The sequence below is a fragment of the Chionomys nivalis genome, chromosome 3, assembly GCF_950005125.1.
Source record: "Chionomys nivalis chromosome 3, mChiNiv1.1, whole genome shotgun sequence".
Classification (NCBI taxonomy): domain Eukaryota; kingdom Metazoa; phylum Chordata; class Mammalia; order Rodentia; family Cricetidae; genus Chionomys; species Chionomys nivalis.
Window position 1 is genome coordinate 25672653 of NC_080088.1, and position 17153 is coordinate 25689805.

The 17153-nt window shown below is 34.8% G+C and overlaps 1 protein-coding gene across 4 annotated transcripts in view; it reads right to left on the reverse strand.

The window, feature by feature from the left end:
• The window catches only part of Robo1 (roundabout guidance receptor 1), a 1002189-nt gene that overhangs the window by 853077 nt on the left and 131959 nt on the right, over positions 1 to 17153 (reverse strand). For all 4 annotated transcript variants that reach the window (XM_057763690.1, XM_057763686.1, XM_057763689.1 and 1 more), the window contains exon 2: positions 13434 to 13571. In XM_057763690.1, the coding sequence (XP_057619673.1) occupies positions 13434 to 13521 (88 nt within the window). In that variant the 5' untranslated portion in view covers positions 13522 to 13571. The remainder of the gene's footprint in view (positions 1 to 13433; positions 13572 to 17153) is intronic.

The following is a 17153-nucleotide window of genomic DNA, read 5'->3' on the forward strand; positions in this document are numbered from 1 at the left end:
AATTTCTAATTGCAACAAATATAACAACATTAAAAGTATGAGTACCCCCTCAAAAAGCCACAAATTGTTCTGCTCTAGCAACAATGAGAGTTGATGTGCACACAAGAAAAGCTGAGCTTTTGTTGTGTGGGTTTTTGTTGTTGTTTTGCTGTACTTTTGTTTTGTTTTTATATTGTTGTTGCTATTATTTTGGCTCTTTTTTTTTGAGACAAGGTTTCTCTGTGTAACTGCTTTTACTTTCCTGCCATCATTGAACTCATTCCTTAGATCAGGCTGGCTTGGAACTCAAAGAGATCTGTCTGCCTGTCTCCTGAGTGCTGGGATTAATGGTGTGTGCCACCGCAGCACATCTAAATGCTGAAACTTTAGACATAAATTTTTGTTACATTTTGAAAAACTATTGCTCTCTTTCCAATATCGGCTATTTTCTTCAGCAAAAATAAAGACATTTTTCATAAGAAAAAAGAAAGTCTGAACAATATCTGAACATACAGCTTTCCACAGTACTGATATAGACAATAGGCATGTAAACACCACATGCCATTAAGGAAATGTATTGAAGGCAGAGGGATGCTATTATAGACACATTAGATTAAAAATACAATGAGTTGTTATTACACACACATTAGAGAACAGTTTCAATCTAAATACTGAAAACATAACACGGAAAACAAATCTATCATTCATTGCTTCTGTAGATGCGAAGTGGTATACGCGTAGCTGGGCAATTTCCTACATATCTAAACTCTGTCATATTATAAATCTCAGTTGAGCTGCCCAACACCGTAAGCAGGAAAATGAGACCCACATGTAGGCCTGGAGTGTACTGACCTGGACTCCTAGGAGGAAGCTTGGTCCTGCTCAGTGCCAGGACAGACTGAATGGTCACACAGGCCCGGGGCAGAATGCTTTGGGCTCCGAGGAGAAAACACAGTGCTTTCTGGTGCCTTACAGCACTGGGTAGATGGGCATTACTGTGGTGAGCAAATATATAGTGTGGTGTGGGGGAGGGAGGAAGAGAGAGAGGGGGGAGGAGAATGTTTCATGTTCTGTGGACACAGACATATCTGAAGAATTAAAAGTGGCAAGGAGTGGGCTGACATTGGCAGCTCGATTGGAACCCATGACTGTGAAAATGTCTGGTCCTAAGCTGTTGCTGGGATCCATGTCTGGGCTCATGGCTCTGAACTAGCCGCAGTCTGTGCTGATGTCCATGGCTCCTGATACCACAGAAGGCCGAGAGGAGAGGGCTGTACAGCCTTGTCCTCACCCTTCCCTGGTTGCAACACAAGGGAGAACCCTGCTGCCCCTTACCAGCTGAAGGATTTCGGGAGAGAGGGTCCTATACTTCACATAGACAACACAATTGATCTGGTCTTGTTTGCAGGAACATGGGCAAGCCAGACCTGAAGGGGTGAAAGTACCATAAATGGTACCACATCCCTCATCTGAAGTGTAGCAGTGGGTGTGAGGGAAAGATGTCCTCCTTCGTCAACCCTACTGCCTCCAGAAAGTGAGGGAGCTGACCCTCTCCTTTACCAGCTGCAATACCTGGAAAACCAGGACCTGTACCTTGCCTGGGCAGCACAGTAGAGCTGACCATATTGACTGGAGTGTGGTGAGCCTGCCTGGAAAACATGAGCTGAGTGTGGAATATCTGGCCCTGCCCCTCATCTTCCATATGATGATGTGGACAGGGGAGAGATTCCCCCACCACCACCCTTTGCCACCCGTGGCAGGTGGGAGAGCTCTCCCAGAGATCATACGAGTGGAAGAGCTGTTCTACACCCCTCATCAGCTATAGCACTTGGAAGAATGGCCCCTGTATGTTTCCTGGGCAATACAGTAGAGCTAGCACAGATAGTTGGTGTAGGTGTGGGAAAACTGACACTGAGGGTGTGAAAAGCTGACCCTGAAGGTGGCTCTGACCCTTGCCCCTCACTTCAAGGAGTGAGCTAGCCAGAGAAATGCTGAAGAGCTCACCCTGGTGGTGAGGATGGGGCAGAGCTGACATAATGTGTGATTCCCTCTGTAAGCTTTATGACCATTGGTCATGTTTTAGTACCATTGATTAATAAAGAAGCTGCTTTAGCTATAGCACAAAAAATAGAGCTAGATCTGAAAATTAAACCGAATGCAGATAAAGAAGACCGAGTCAGGAAGATGCCATGTACCTGCTGAAGGAGAAAGATGCTGGAATCTTACCAGTAGGCCTAAGCCTTGTGGTGATACATCGATTATTAGAAATGGGTTAATTTAGGATGGAAGAGCTAGCTAGAAATACACCCGAGTCATCGGTCAAACAGTGTTGCAATTAATATAGTTTCTGAGTGGTTATTCAGGTCTGGGAGACCAGGACACTAAAGTGCAGTCTCTGTTTACACTGGCAGGATGACCAACCCTGCAACTACAAAGGCCCAGAACCTAGGATATGAGTTGGCCCACCCCAGCATCTACCCCATCTATGATCTGCTGGAGAACATGAAGGGGTTTCTCTTGTAGACACAAAGCTGCAGAATTTCCATGACACCGGGCAAAAAAAGAACATTCAAGAGGAGTCTCAGTGAGAGCCCAGTGTCAATAGTATAACAGAAACCAGAAGCCTTGAGCCAGAACAAGGACCCTTTGAAATGAACACTTTCAAGAAAAGACACATCGATGAAAGGGTTTACTGAATGACTCACCTGGTCACACCACAGCTTCCATGCCAAGACTGATTTTTCTCTTTTTTTTTTCTCCTATTTTCTTTTCTCTTAAATTTTATTTTATTTTGTTTTGGAAGGGGGATGTTGCAAGGTCAGAGGGTAGGTATATCGGAATGGGGAAATAAATGGGATTGAATTACATGATGTGAAAGATAAAAAAAAATAAAAAAGTGATATTTGACATAGCAGAAAAAATAATGACATCTTGAATTTTGCAGAAAAATGGAAGGAGCTAGAAAACATTATTTTGAGTGATGTAACCCAGACACAGAAGACAATTATCACATGTACACACTCATAGGTGGTTTTTAAACATAAAGCAAAGAAAACCAGCCTACAAACCACAATCCCAGTGAACTTAGATAACAATGAGGACTCTAAGAGAGACTTACATAGATCGAATCTACATGGGAAGTAGAAAGTAGAAAAAGACAAGATCTCCTGTGTAAATTGGGAGCATGAGGATCTTGGGGGAGAGTTTAAGGGAGGAGGGGAGAGGCAGGGAGGGAAGCAGAGAAAAATGTAGAGCTCAATAAAAATCAATTAAAAAGAAAAAAGAAAAATGCAACGGAACTATAATTATAACAATATTACCCAAATAAATATTTTAAGGTGTCACAGTTTATAAGCAAATAAAATCAATGAATACATATTTTTTAAGGATGTGTTTTTTTATTTATATGTAGGAATGCTTGCCTACATACATGTGTGTTCACCATATGTGTGCCTGTTGTACACAGAGACAAGAAGATGGTATTGGATTCTTTGAAACTCTAGCCACAGACTATTGTGAACCACTTTGTGGGTGCCTGGAACCAATCCTGATTCCTCTGCCAAAGCAAACAGTGATCTCAACTGCTGAGCTCTCTCCCCACCCCTGATTCAGTGAATATTATCAATAAATTAGTTGATTAAGGAATATGGTTCATTTCTAGTAGTATTATCAACTTTTATATCACTAGTTCATGAAAAGTTAGCAACTTTACTTTTATGTATATAATTATGTTTGGAATACTTATTTTTAAAAGTATGCTAAAGTTTTGGTATCAAATTGACCTTGCTCAGTGTAAACACACCAGTAAATACAATTAATATCTAAAAATATAATTTCTCTACTAAGGAATTTCTCTGAAAAGAGTTTTACTGGTCTTCGATGAAGAATTATATTATCCATTCTGTACCTTATGTACTTCTTGAACATGTTACTGATTATGACAGTAACATAATTCTGAGTACATGAGCTTGGTTTTTGTGAGCAGTTTTCTAGATGTAAAAGAGATATGATCCAGTAAATGGATAAAAATTAGTCATGTTGATATTGCTATTACAATTGTTTTCTCTTAAATTGGAAATGTATATGTGTTTAAATAATCTGTTTTAAGTGGTTGTTCTCAGATAAAACAGCATTGTGAAAAATTAGTGATATGTCTGTTCACTTTCCTTCTGTATATCTCAAATTTTAAACTATTTTAACTCCTAAATTATTAAAGTTGACAGCACCTTATGGTGGCCGTAAACCTGGCAGAAATTTGGATGCCATTGCCATTGACTGTGAGGTGATTCCTTGGTCATATTTATACTGTCAAATCAGTTGAGTTATGACCACTTGGGAATATATAAATTGGCTTTAATTGTCCCCTAAAAGCCTTCTGTGATTCCAGAATAATGGCTGTAATTCCATACTGTGAACACTGAGCTTTGATAGCAAACTGTATTGTTATTTGAAACTAAAACAGAATTGCAGGCATAGATTTGACAGTCACAATAGAAAATTTTTTTTTTGTTGGAGGACATGTCTTAGACAGATACATTTTTATAAAGCAGATAAAAAAACTAAGGAAAGATGATACTATTATAATAAAGAAATATTATAACTCTCTAAAAATATCAAAAGGAAAGACTATTATTTTTTTAAGTCAAATTCAAGAACATTTGTTGAGATCCAAAAGAACGAAAGAAACTTGCAGGGAGAGATTTGTCAGACTACAACACTGTATGAAACTGTTTTTAAGACAGTACATCATGACATAACGGTTTAATTAACAGTTACATTTTTTCTCCGAAATTTGTAATTATTAACTGGATATAGTGGCACTTGCTTTTAATCTCAGCTCTGAGGCACAGGAAGGTGGATCTCTGAGTTCAAAGCCATCCTAATCTACAATCAAGTCTCAGAAAGCCAGGGTTACAAAGTGAGGCCTTGTGCCCCCCTCCCCGAAGTAATTCTGAATCCTGAAAACACAGTTTAAGTTGGTTAAAATTCTGTTCATTTGAAGAATATTGTATCAGTTACATACATTATTAAAGGGAAAAGGGGATCTGGTTTTAGTTAGTAGATACTTATGAATCAGCATTCTTACATTATAGTAACGTAAGAGAAGGAACATTGTGGGAGGTAAAGAAAAAAGGCATAAAGATCAGGGCAGTTAGAGAAACCAGATAAACTGAGCAGTTACAAGAAGAAACCCGAATGGCGATAGAGGAACTCCAAGTCATTGCAATCTCTATGCAGAATTTACACTGGAGCGTGAACTTGCATGCAAAATTGCTAACAAATGAAGTATGCTATATTAAGTAAAGATGAAAGGATATTAATAAGACAAAGTAAGAACATGCGTTGTACCTCTGTAGAACTCATTTTTAAAATGTTCTGAATTTAAGTGGCACATCACCCTACTACCTTACCTTGGCAGTTTTAAACCTCTATTATTGATACCCATGAAAGCGTCATATCATAAAGCAGCTTATCTTAATTTTAAGAGGACGAATTTTGCCACGGAAAAGTTTCTAGCAATACATAGCATTTTATAAATAATAAATAAATTTATATTTACAAGTTTTTATCTAATGCATGTATTCACACATGCACTACTCTATGTAAATTCATAGATATAATGTAATACATTATACATACTTACATTTAAATATGTATATATATGCTTACATATTTCAAATATCTCAACATTTGAGACAGACAGTTCTAACATGATTTTATATATTGAAGCCACTCAGGTTTTCCTCTTTTTTCTCTAGACATGTTATGAGTACGTTTTTCATATCTCGATAGTACAAAATAAAAATTTTATTTGCTGAAATATTGAATAAATTGAACCATTTTCAAAGCAATTCTATCATGTAAAGTCATGGCAGAAGCATGCCTGCTTACACAACAAAGGGCACCTGTGTGTGGATGGAAAATAGAGTCAAGTAACAAGAGAAGGCAGAATAAATGAAGACTCGCTAGGAAACCAAGGAAAAGCAGTTGAATGAAGTAATGACAGTGTCCAAGGCAAGCACGGAGCTTCTCTACCAGCAGCTTTTGCGACCCTCAGGCATAATTACAACAGCTGTACCACATAGACTCTATCACTCATAATCTAGGATAGCGCCTCTTTCTATTAACCAAGCAATAGAGAAACAAAAATTACTTATACCAGTCCATATGAGGCACTCCGCTTGCTGCGATGAATTCTGATGGCTTAATTAGGGGGACTGTGTGGCACATGGGGTTTTTCAAACCCGCTTCATCACAAAGGCTGTGTTCTCAGACAGAGGGTGCCTGTGCTCTAAGGCAGATTGCCAATAAAAGTTTTTGCATTGAGTGTCTTTGAGCTGCCTGTCTGTTAGTTTGCTTCCATCTACTCACACAATTAAATAAAGCTTCAAACCAGAAAGCCAAGCCTAATAAAGAGACGTGGAATTGAAGTACAGCTGGCGATTTCGCTAGTTATTAAGGTCTCATCTTCACCTGAATGATGGTTGCCAGGAAGTAACAAACACTGATTGTTCTCCTTTGTATCCTTTCATGACTGGATACTTGCAACAATAGACTCCTTGGTAACATTGATAGGTTCTTGGTAATGTTCAAAATATGTATGTGTTCATATTTTCATCAGTGTGTCATGGAACGCAATAATGACACTTTAAAAAGCTTCATTCTGTATATTACCAAATACATAATAGAATGCTTGAATGACAGAATCACATATTTTTATCATATATTTCCTCAGCCTTTAGTTCACAGCTTTGGGAAAATTAACCTTTATAAATGTTCTTAGCAACTAAGTGTATTACAAAGGCTACTACTATTCATGTTAATACAAAGCTAAGAGCAAATTTTTCATGCAAATGAATATATGCAAATATGGGTATGGTGAGTATAAATAGCATTTTGAGATCATGAAGTAACTGAGTTTGTCAAAGTTTGTCACGAACAAAATATTGACTCTACACCATATGTTTATATGCTGTGTTGTTCATATTTTTTTCATTTTGAAATTTTTGAGTAGTCGTGTGATAAGTGATTAATGATGATTTCTACGGTTGCATTCTGTGCCTGCTTTATCATTGGAAGATGCCATCTATGGATAACTTTTCATTATCACTCGCTTCTTTGGAAAGTATATCTCAATCATTATAGAACTTGTCCCCTTTTTCATCTCTATTGTTTCAATCAAAATAAACTGTTCACTATGATTTCAACATCTTTTTAAAGTTAGAAATAGATACTCAATGAAAAATTTCTATGAGGTTTTAAATATCAAGGACACAATTGAATAACTTTGGGAGTCTCTCCTCATGCCTATCATACTTAAAATTTACTATAAAGAGAAAATAAATTGTAAATTAAATTTGAATATTTTACTCAACTGCAATTTAGACTCAAAGAGTTATTTATATTATTCATACAGCCTCTTCAAAGGTACAGAAGATTCTTATAAACTATAGATATTGAATAAAACATTGCTGAATAAATAAAGTAAAGAAACTTATATACCTCTTCCCACTCAATTCATTATTTGTGTGTTTGCGGGCAGGCATGAATGTGCTTGCCCATGAGTGTGTGCGTGCATGTAGGCTCCCACTGTGTTTAATTAGGTGACTTTGATGAGCATGGTGGGGACTCACTGTGGATGTACAACTTACCAGTGGCTACACCACTGGAGAATAAAATTCCCTTCCCTTGTTTTATTATTTTAATTAGTATAGTATTACTAAATTCCTTAAAATTTAACATTCCTTATTAATCAGAATCACAAGGTAAGCTTCTCAGCAAGGGGTTACAATGCTTTTAGAATATAAAAGTTGAGATTATTTGTTACATCTGTAAAGTACTTCAATGTATACCCTCTCCAATCAGCAAAAATGAGCATGGTTCTGTCTTTTTTATACAAAACTCTATCCTTTGGCATGAGTCCACTTTCACTTCTCGGCTTACAACGTCCCAACTCAAAACAACTCTCCTAAAACTAAAATTTCTATCCAATTGCCTGGCTTAAATGGGCACCTACTAAGTGTGAACCATGCAGTGCTTTTCACTGTTGTTCACTGTCTACGTGCTGTGTGAATCTTTCTTAACCTCATACAGAATTTTTCGGAACTCCAGCAAACCGTTGGCAACATGTATTAATTGGATGTACAATAATACCTCCTCTTTACATGATTCTTTCCATAGCTAACAATCTTTCTTGTTATCATGGTTTGATAACTGCCACAGATCATTGTTTTACTGTTTATAGCTTTTGTGCTTTCAGTTATCATTTATTAAATTCGTTACTGAGTTACTAAATTAAAATTAAGTATTGGCTTTATACCATATACCTAAACAGGAAAAAGATTGTAAACAAAAGAAGACTTTATATCTGCTATGATTAATATTTCCAAATTTTCTTATAAGAAACAAGTCTAAGGATGAATATTCTGTTCATATCAATTACAAAGTATGATTTTTGTTTCTTCACTAAATTTAATTTTAATTAAATGTAAATCGAATAAAATATGTTACTTTTGTTGTATTTCAAAGTTCTAAAGTATATCTTAAAATTAAGAAGCAGTAAATGCTTATACGATAAAAAGAAAGAGAAAAACAAACAAGACAAATCTAGAAATTATCTTGGATAATAATAAGCATGTGATAAACAGAGCTGCTATTTATAAAATGTTGTATAATTAAGAGGTATTCATCTGTTATTACTAAGTGGCAAACTTCAAGAAATATCAGTATATGCAGACAAAATAAATAGAAATACCATTGTCAAGCATATTAATGACTTCAAATAAATCTGTTACTATTATAAAGAGACACTACTTCTGCAGCACGACATTGCTTCCTTCAAAATATTCAGATGTACCTGTATAATGTTAAGATATTTCATGATGAAAAATGGGAACATTCCAAGCTTCAAAGGAAAACAATTAAAAACAAACATTTATTTAAAACTCATAGTTTTAAACATTTGGTGACAGTTTTTAGATATTAATTAAAATAAGATCCTTAGATAGTGTGTATTTTAAGTTCATTAACATACTTTTACAATTGACTCAAACTTCAACTAAATCAATGACTTTCTTATTTTCTATGGTCAAATAATAATTGAATTTCACAGATGCATGTAAAACTGTGCATTCTAAATCAGATTCTTCATTTCTTATTTTCTCTCATAAATTTATGAACAAAACCTAACCCAGGAAGCAATGCAGAGAGAAAAACATTGCAGTCACAGAAATATTTGATAGAAGCCAAAACTCAGATAGGTATGTTCAGGACATCTCCCTACAAGATAAATGCATGTTTAGTATTCTAACCTACAACCTAAATATGTTGTTATAATAAAAAAGCTTTGTATGTTTAAAATATTCTTGATTAATTCCAAATTGGTAGTGCAGTTAAAAGTAAAACAATAAAACTGCTTACAAGGGGTCTGCAAACTATAAACATATACATTTATTAGTCATTTAGTATGGTTACTTATGCCACTGAAGTTAATCATAACTTGTGGGGAAATATTTTTCATGTGGATTAACAAGTATGATACTATTTTCAAAATGTTCAAAAGGAAAGTCTTAATCTTTCTATCATCTCTTGATTACATATTTTATAAAGAAATATTTAAATGCATTATCTAATGTTTCAAATCAATTAAAAATCTGTTAGACATAGGTAAGCTCTAGTGAAAGACTTACAATTAAAGGAGTATAAATACAAGCTATTATTTTTCACATTTTATATAAAGCCTCTTTCCTGCAATATTACAATTACAGGGAAAAGTCAGACAGCAATAACACTTAGTTCCTAGCAATTACCGTCATCCCGGTATAATGCCTAGGTGTTGAAGTGTTGGAGGACAGACAGCTAAGGAGGGGAGGCTGTAAATTATTTCAGAAACTCTCACTCTCAAGGCTGCTGACATGAGTCAGGGCAAAGGAAACAACCGTCAGCACCTTCATTGCTAATGAAGGACAACACTACAGAACAGTCACAGAATGAAGAGTTAAAAGGAATAAATCATGCTTGACTCTGAAGTGGGCTGTCTAATGTATTCATACACAGATAGAACCATGTGCACATTGCTTTGTGCTTTTCCATTCAAAATCTTGCCATGCAAACTTAGAATTCAACACTTTAATATCTAATTACACAAAAGGTGAAATATGTAATTTAAAAATGTATTAACATTTGTATCTATTGTCTTTTGACATCTGATTCAATTAAAGGTCGATATTAAAAATATGTATGGATTAATAGAAACAGGTTAACTTAAGATGTAAGAGCTAACTAGGAGTACACCTGAACCATTGGTCAAACAGTGTTGTCATAATATACATAGAATATCAAAGATTGTGAGTCTATAATCTTTCACTTCTCCAACAATTAAAGAAACTTGTGGTATAATTATCTGGGCTGATTTATGCTCATTTTCTACACAAAATAGACTTGAATAAATTAACAAACTAATATCTATCAGTGCTATAATGAAGTGGAGAGAGGTTTTCAAGGGCTATGAGTCAAAGTCAAATGGATGGAATATCTAAAATGGTTCAAGAATTTACTTCCTTATCATTTTCTTTTCCATAGAACCAATTCAGTCCAATAGGAGTGTTCTTTGGTTTAAATATACAAACAATTTACATTCATGCCTCCCTCATGAAAAAAACTTTGCAGATAATATCATAAAAACAAATAGAAATTTTAAAAGGTAACACATTAAGGGAGACAAAATAAAAATGAATAAAATACTTATCAACTTTAGACATATTCAAGTGTTATATTAGTATTCAGCTACATCTAATCAAGCTGGAAACCATATTATTGGTGTGAAATTCAAATAACTAATATTAGGAAAATTTATTTCATTGTCCTTTTATATTGAATTCTAGTATATGTTCTTTGATTAGGCATCTCTGCTGATAACTCAGCAAATACAGACTTAAAAATATGTCCCTCTCATCATTTTAAAAGTTAAAACCTTTTTTTTTGTTTATGTCACTCTTGAAATATATTTCTTCTGTGGTGAAACTTATTTTCTTAAGATAAAGAGGAAGTAATCAGGTGAATTAGAAACTGCTTGCTTTCAAATGCATGAATGTTTGATATTTCAAGACACTCCATTTTTGTTCCCTCTGACATGCGTTAATCATGCCAGATCCAGGACCTACGGAGCATAGTAAAGCCAGAACAACAGCAAGAGTCTGTTCTTCCTTTTCTGAGAGGTTAATGAAGAGGCATTGCTCAGAAGATGAGCGGTCCTTTCAGTAGATTTTCTAACCTTCGTACCCTGAACCCAGAGCTCATAGGCAGAGGCAGTTATCAAAATGACTGTTGCTCTGCGGGGGTCCCTTTGAAAAGATAAGAGAACATTTTTCTTGACAGACAAATTACTTTGAAATAATTTTTGAACTCTATGATCTTGACAAAAAAATAGTCGTCTTTCACTGTGTGAATCCCATTCATGGGTACACCTGTTTCTTTGAGAAAGAAGCTATCTTAAAATTAACTTATCTAACCAATATTTAACACATCCTTTAACTGATAGCCAAACTATCTCATTTCTCACAAGATACGTATTATATTAGACAACATGTGTATGTATTTTAAACTCTCTTTAGCTTTAAGTGTTTTATCGCAAGCACAGAATTTTTAATAAGTCTTAAGGAGAATGATTTTGTATGTATTCTCAGAAATCATATAATATCTTACTTGAAAATAACATTCAAATTTTCTTAAAATAAAGCATAACTCTGCCCCATGTATACCAATATATGTAATATACTGTATCTAAATATATAAATGTATATATATATATATATGCTTCAACTTTTGCGTGAAAAATTTATTATTAGCTAAATCATGAACAAATTTATTTATAAACAAATTATCAATTAGCTTCAGGTTTTTAAGGATAATTTTTATCTGTGTATCTCTGTATATATTTGTAACAACAGGTGGATATTCTAAATTTTGATGTATCAATTTTCTTTCTAAATTATTTTATAACAATGAGAAAACCTCTTATTTATATTTTTCATATGTTCAAAGATGTCTTCATATTGTTAAAGTTTGATAGTTGATCCGTGGCATAGGTTTATCAATATTCAGGAGATCAGAAGAAAGAATGGAGGACCTAAAAATAGGCCAAACTATAAATTTTGGAAATTGCAGTTTGTTAAATCAGTTCAGCACAAATATTTTAAAATTTATATGTATTTCAATGCTGTGAATATATTTTCTTTTTTTGTTGTTTTGTTTTTTGTTTTTTGTTTTTTTTTTTGTTTTGTTTTTCGAGACAGGGTTTCTCTGTGGTTTTGGAGCCTGTCCTGGAACTAGCTCTTGTAGACCAGGCTGGTCTCGAACTCACAGAGATCCGCCTGCCTCTGACTCCCAAGTGCTAGGATTAAAGGCGTGCGCCACCACCGCCTGGCTTGTGAATATATTTTCAACAAGTACCCAAATCTGGTTGTTCATTTAGTCTTGTAGCTCCAATGTCAATCTTTATCCAATATTGGATGACTCTGAGGTCCTTATTGTTTTTCCAATTCCTTAGTGTATGTGTATATAGACATGGTAGGCTATGCATATTTGCTAAGTGTTACAAGTATAAAAAGAAACTTCATACTTTGTTAAAATAACACATTATGTGTCACAGCTTTATGAATACCGTGACTAAGCTAAGACACCATATAAATTAGACCACAATTAACTACTGTTTTCCAAATTGTTTTAAGAAAAGTGTAAACTTATACTTTGTTAAGGTATCTATCTATCTATCTATCTATCTATCTATCTATCTATCATCTATCTATCTATCTATCTATCTATCTATCTATCTATCTGATTTCTCTACTACAGTATTGGGGTTTGTTAGTATTCTACAAAGCAGTACAGTTAAAGCATTTTATAGAAAGCTATTTTAGTTCCATTAACAAAATTATGCCTTCAAGGAAATTATGTTCTAACTTCACCCACTTCAATGGTAACTATGGAAGCAACACAGCAGCATGTTATTTTTACATTCTGACATTGTTCAACTGGCTAATTAGCATGGCAGCCCTATTTTAAAGCTATTTCCATTCTAAATCTTTCATTTGATGTCTCTTTCCTAAGGTACTGACATGCAATAAAAGCTACTATCCTCATTTTTTGTATGAATTGCACATATTTTTCTTCTATAATTGTTCTCCCAGCACTTAATTCACTTAGCTACTATAACTCCCTATGATGAGTCAACAATAAGTGTTTCTTGGAGGCTTTCTTGAAGGACTCCGTATTCAGATTTTCACTTCTATCCTGAGCTTGGTCACCACATACACACACCCTGAAGCAGTCATTCATACAGACATGTAAGTTACAAAGAACATGAAGACATTTTATTTAGGACACACACAGTAAAATGAGTTTAAAAGCAAAGCAATATTAGTTGAATAGCATTGAAACATAAACCACACACTTACCTGGAATGAGCTGGGCCAGAAGGAGATGCGTTTTGGACAGAATGAGGAGTGGTAGCATGACCAGAAGAGAAAGATGTTTCCATTTCATCTTTGTCCCTCCCTTACATCACATCAGCCAGCGATAGAGATGTATGTTATCTAGGGAGATGGGAAAAAAAAAACAGAAATTGTTTCTAGTAAGTGTAGAAAGTAAAATACTGAAAGTATGATATGAAAATCTGTAATTCACATAGAATTGTCTACTTTTGAGATGAAAAAATTTTCAAATGAGTACAGTTTATAGAAAACATATTCCAGATATAGTCTCATCCCTCACCCCTGCCACTTATCCATGTGTTTGTTCTCTAAGATTTCAGTTTATCAGGACAAATGTGGTTCAAATGTTGGGACATATCATGAGAAGGATGACAAATATTTGCAAATAAAATGATTTGAAAATTAAAAAATCATATTCCCGTGATATGATTTTAGAAAAGTACCAAAGTTGTGCTGAGCTGTTAGTTGTTGGATCATTACTACGTTTTACTTGTAAAGTAAACTTTACACAGATACCCTTGTACAGCAAACACAGACTTCACAGAATTTGGCACCATGACTCAGGTATTTCCTACAGGTCCTAGAATGCATCCTGTGCACATAGGGACACAACTGACCACTTAAAACAAATGTGGTATTTGTTAGTTTTAATTCATTTTTCAGGCATAGTAGTCACAATTGGTTCCTTTATTTCCATTACCTTTTACAGGCTGTCAAAAAAGTGTTTTTTATGTTGATTCTTGTTAGGTAAAACATGCCTATTACATGCACAAAACTTTAAGATTTCCTTCCACTTATCAATCACTCACAAACTACTCATTCCGAACAGAAACTGGATATGCATGAGAAGAATTCGAAGCCTCCTTCCGGCAGGGTGTATTAACAATACAAAGTCACTTTAATGACACTAATTCAGAAACAAACACATTAAAGTAATGAGTGGAGTTTCTGCTGTAAACAAGGAAGTTTGCACTGGTCATGAAGGACATAGAGACATGTAAGGTAGTATACATGTATATCATGAAGATTAGAGACTTTAAGCATAGCGACATGAGCAAATTATAGACTGAAGCTATGGGAGTGTATGTAAATGTCTTACTACTTTTTGGCCGAATTAATAGCATACCTTAAAAGTGATATTTTACTTATGATGAATATGAGCACAACTGTCTAGAATATAAGAAAAATATAAACAAATTACATACATATTAATATAAATTCTATTCTCCTGCATATAAATTGCATTATATATAGAGAAACTTCATAGCATATATGTATGCATGCATTCATACATACATTTTCTAATAATACATCAATATACTCAGTACACTATGAGGGGAGTTGTTCTTTGTGTAGATAACGGTTTTTCAGAATATAATGGTACAAAAAAAAATGAAGAAAATCAGGTTGACAAGATGGCTCAGCTTGTAGTGGTGCTGTCGATAAACTCGACAGTCTGAGTTCTATCCCCACAACCCACATGGTACTCAAGATTGTGTCTTCTGTTCCTTACACCACATTGTGGTACACATATGATGACCTATAAGTATACAGACAGAGGTGAGGTGAAGAGGAGTGAGATAACTGAAGGTCAAGAATTTTTCAAATGAAGAAAACTGAAATAATACAATAGGAAATATTAAGACTGGTAATGGGGAGTGACTACAGAGTTTACTGGTAATCACAAGTTTGTCTTATGACTCACAAGACAAAAGATGAGCAAGAAAGGACAAGTTAACTTTGTGAAGAGCTAGAACAGAAACTCACAGTATAGAAGCATTTATACTGAATGCTTTTAAAGGAAATAGAAGTAAAATGAGTCTATAGGAATTTTACACGATGTACATTTATGCTAGAAAAGTTAGCAATTTATTAGATTTTCAGTTTTGAAAGTAGAAATAATACTTTTATCAGTACGTTTAGTCAAAAACAGATAAATCAGTCTAGTACTAAATAAAAGCACTTTATTTAAAATCATTCTAGTCTTACTTCTTTGTGACACTAAAAATGCCAACTGCAGGGACAATGACTTAACTGCAGGTTTAGCTGCACATGACTAGGGCCATTTGGTCTGCTGGAGTCACATTGTCCTTGCTGTGGTACTTATAACTGAAGAGTTCATTTACCCAGAGCTCTCTCAGCAAATAGCCCATTCCTGCCAGAAAGCTCCAATCATTTATCTTTATCTGCATTATTTGGGCATAAATTCAGTTTATATATGCGTTCTCTGGCTTCAGTGTCTCAAGGCTATCATTGTTAAAACAGTCTTGCTCTGGTGTGGCAATCATTAGTAATATACTGTGCCTACATTATATTTTACGTACTATATGTGCTAAGTGTCAAGTGATAGGTTGCACTGAGAGATAAGCACAGTACAGACGAAACTCTCATTGCCATTGGTTTGTTCCAAGGGCTCTTTTTCTAGGTTCTCCACTCAACACTTTCCTTTATAGTCATTTTTTTGGGAAAAAATGATTGCTTTTCTTTGGAAATAGTGTTGGGTAAGTTCATCCTGGGCATTTCTATTTGAAATAGTCTTTGGTACCACATTGTCCTTTTTTTTGGTTTGTGCTTGCATTAGAGATTTCTGTTTCCATTTCTTCAATATTTAATTACTACAAAGGGTTATAGACATCAGAAACCCTGCTTTGGAATAAACCCAAATCTTTGATTTCTCAAATTTATATAAGCATTTTTTGTCTCAAATAAGTGAGGTAAACAAAAGTATACATGGGTCTAGATGCTGTTTATTTTTGATTATTCTTATAATGTTGTTACTCATTAAATGATAATGGAATTCAGAGTGGTTTGTTCTATGTTGAGGTCTTTGATCCATTTGGACATGAGTTTGGGGCATGATTATAGATATGGATCTATTTTCATTATTCTGCGAGTTGATATCCAGTTATGCCAGCACCATTTGTTGAATATTCTTTCTGTTTTCTATTTTATATTTTTTGCTTCTTTGTCAAAAATCAGGTGTTCATAGGTTTGAATTAATGTCTGGATTTTGATTTGTTTCCATTGGTCCTCCTGTCTGTTTTTATGCCAATCCAGGTAGTTTTCAGTACAGTAGCTTTGTAGTAGTGTTTGAAGTCAGTGATTGGCATGCATCCTGAAGTTCCTTTATTGTCTAGGATTGTTTTGGCTATCCTAGGTTTTTCAAAAAGTGGGAAGTACACTTGAATGTATATAACCCCAGTAGCACAGACACTGAAAGAAACAATTAATAAACTCCCCAAAACTGAAAATCTTCTGTAAAGCAAAAGAAACAGTCAACAAGACAAAATGGCAGCCTACATAATGGGAAGAGATCTTCACCAACCCCACATCAGACAGAAGGTTGATCTCCAAATTATATGAAGAACTCAAGAAATTGGTCATCAAAAGAACATAATTTAATAATAATAATAAAAAAAAAACAACAACAGTGGGGTACAGACCTAACCAGAGAACTCTCAACAGAATAATCTAAAATTTATGTGGAATTTCCCTCTGTATGCGTGAATATCATTGGTTAATAAAGGAACTGCTTTCAGCCTATTGCAGAGCAGGGTGGTGCAGAGCAGAACTAGGCAGGGAGGACATGACTGAATGCTGAAAAGAAGATGTCAGAGTCAGAGAGATGCCATGGAGCTACTGGAGACAGATACTGGGAACTTTACCTGGTAAGCCATGAATACA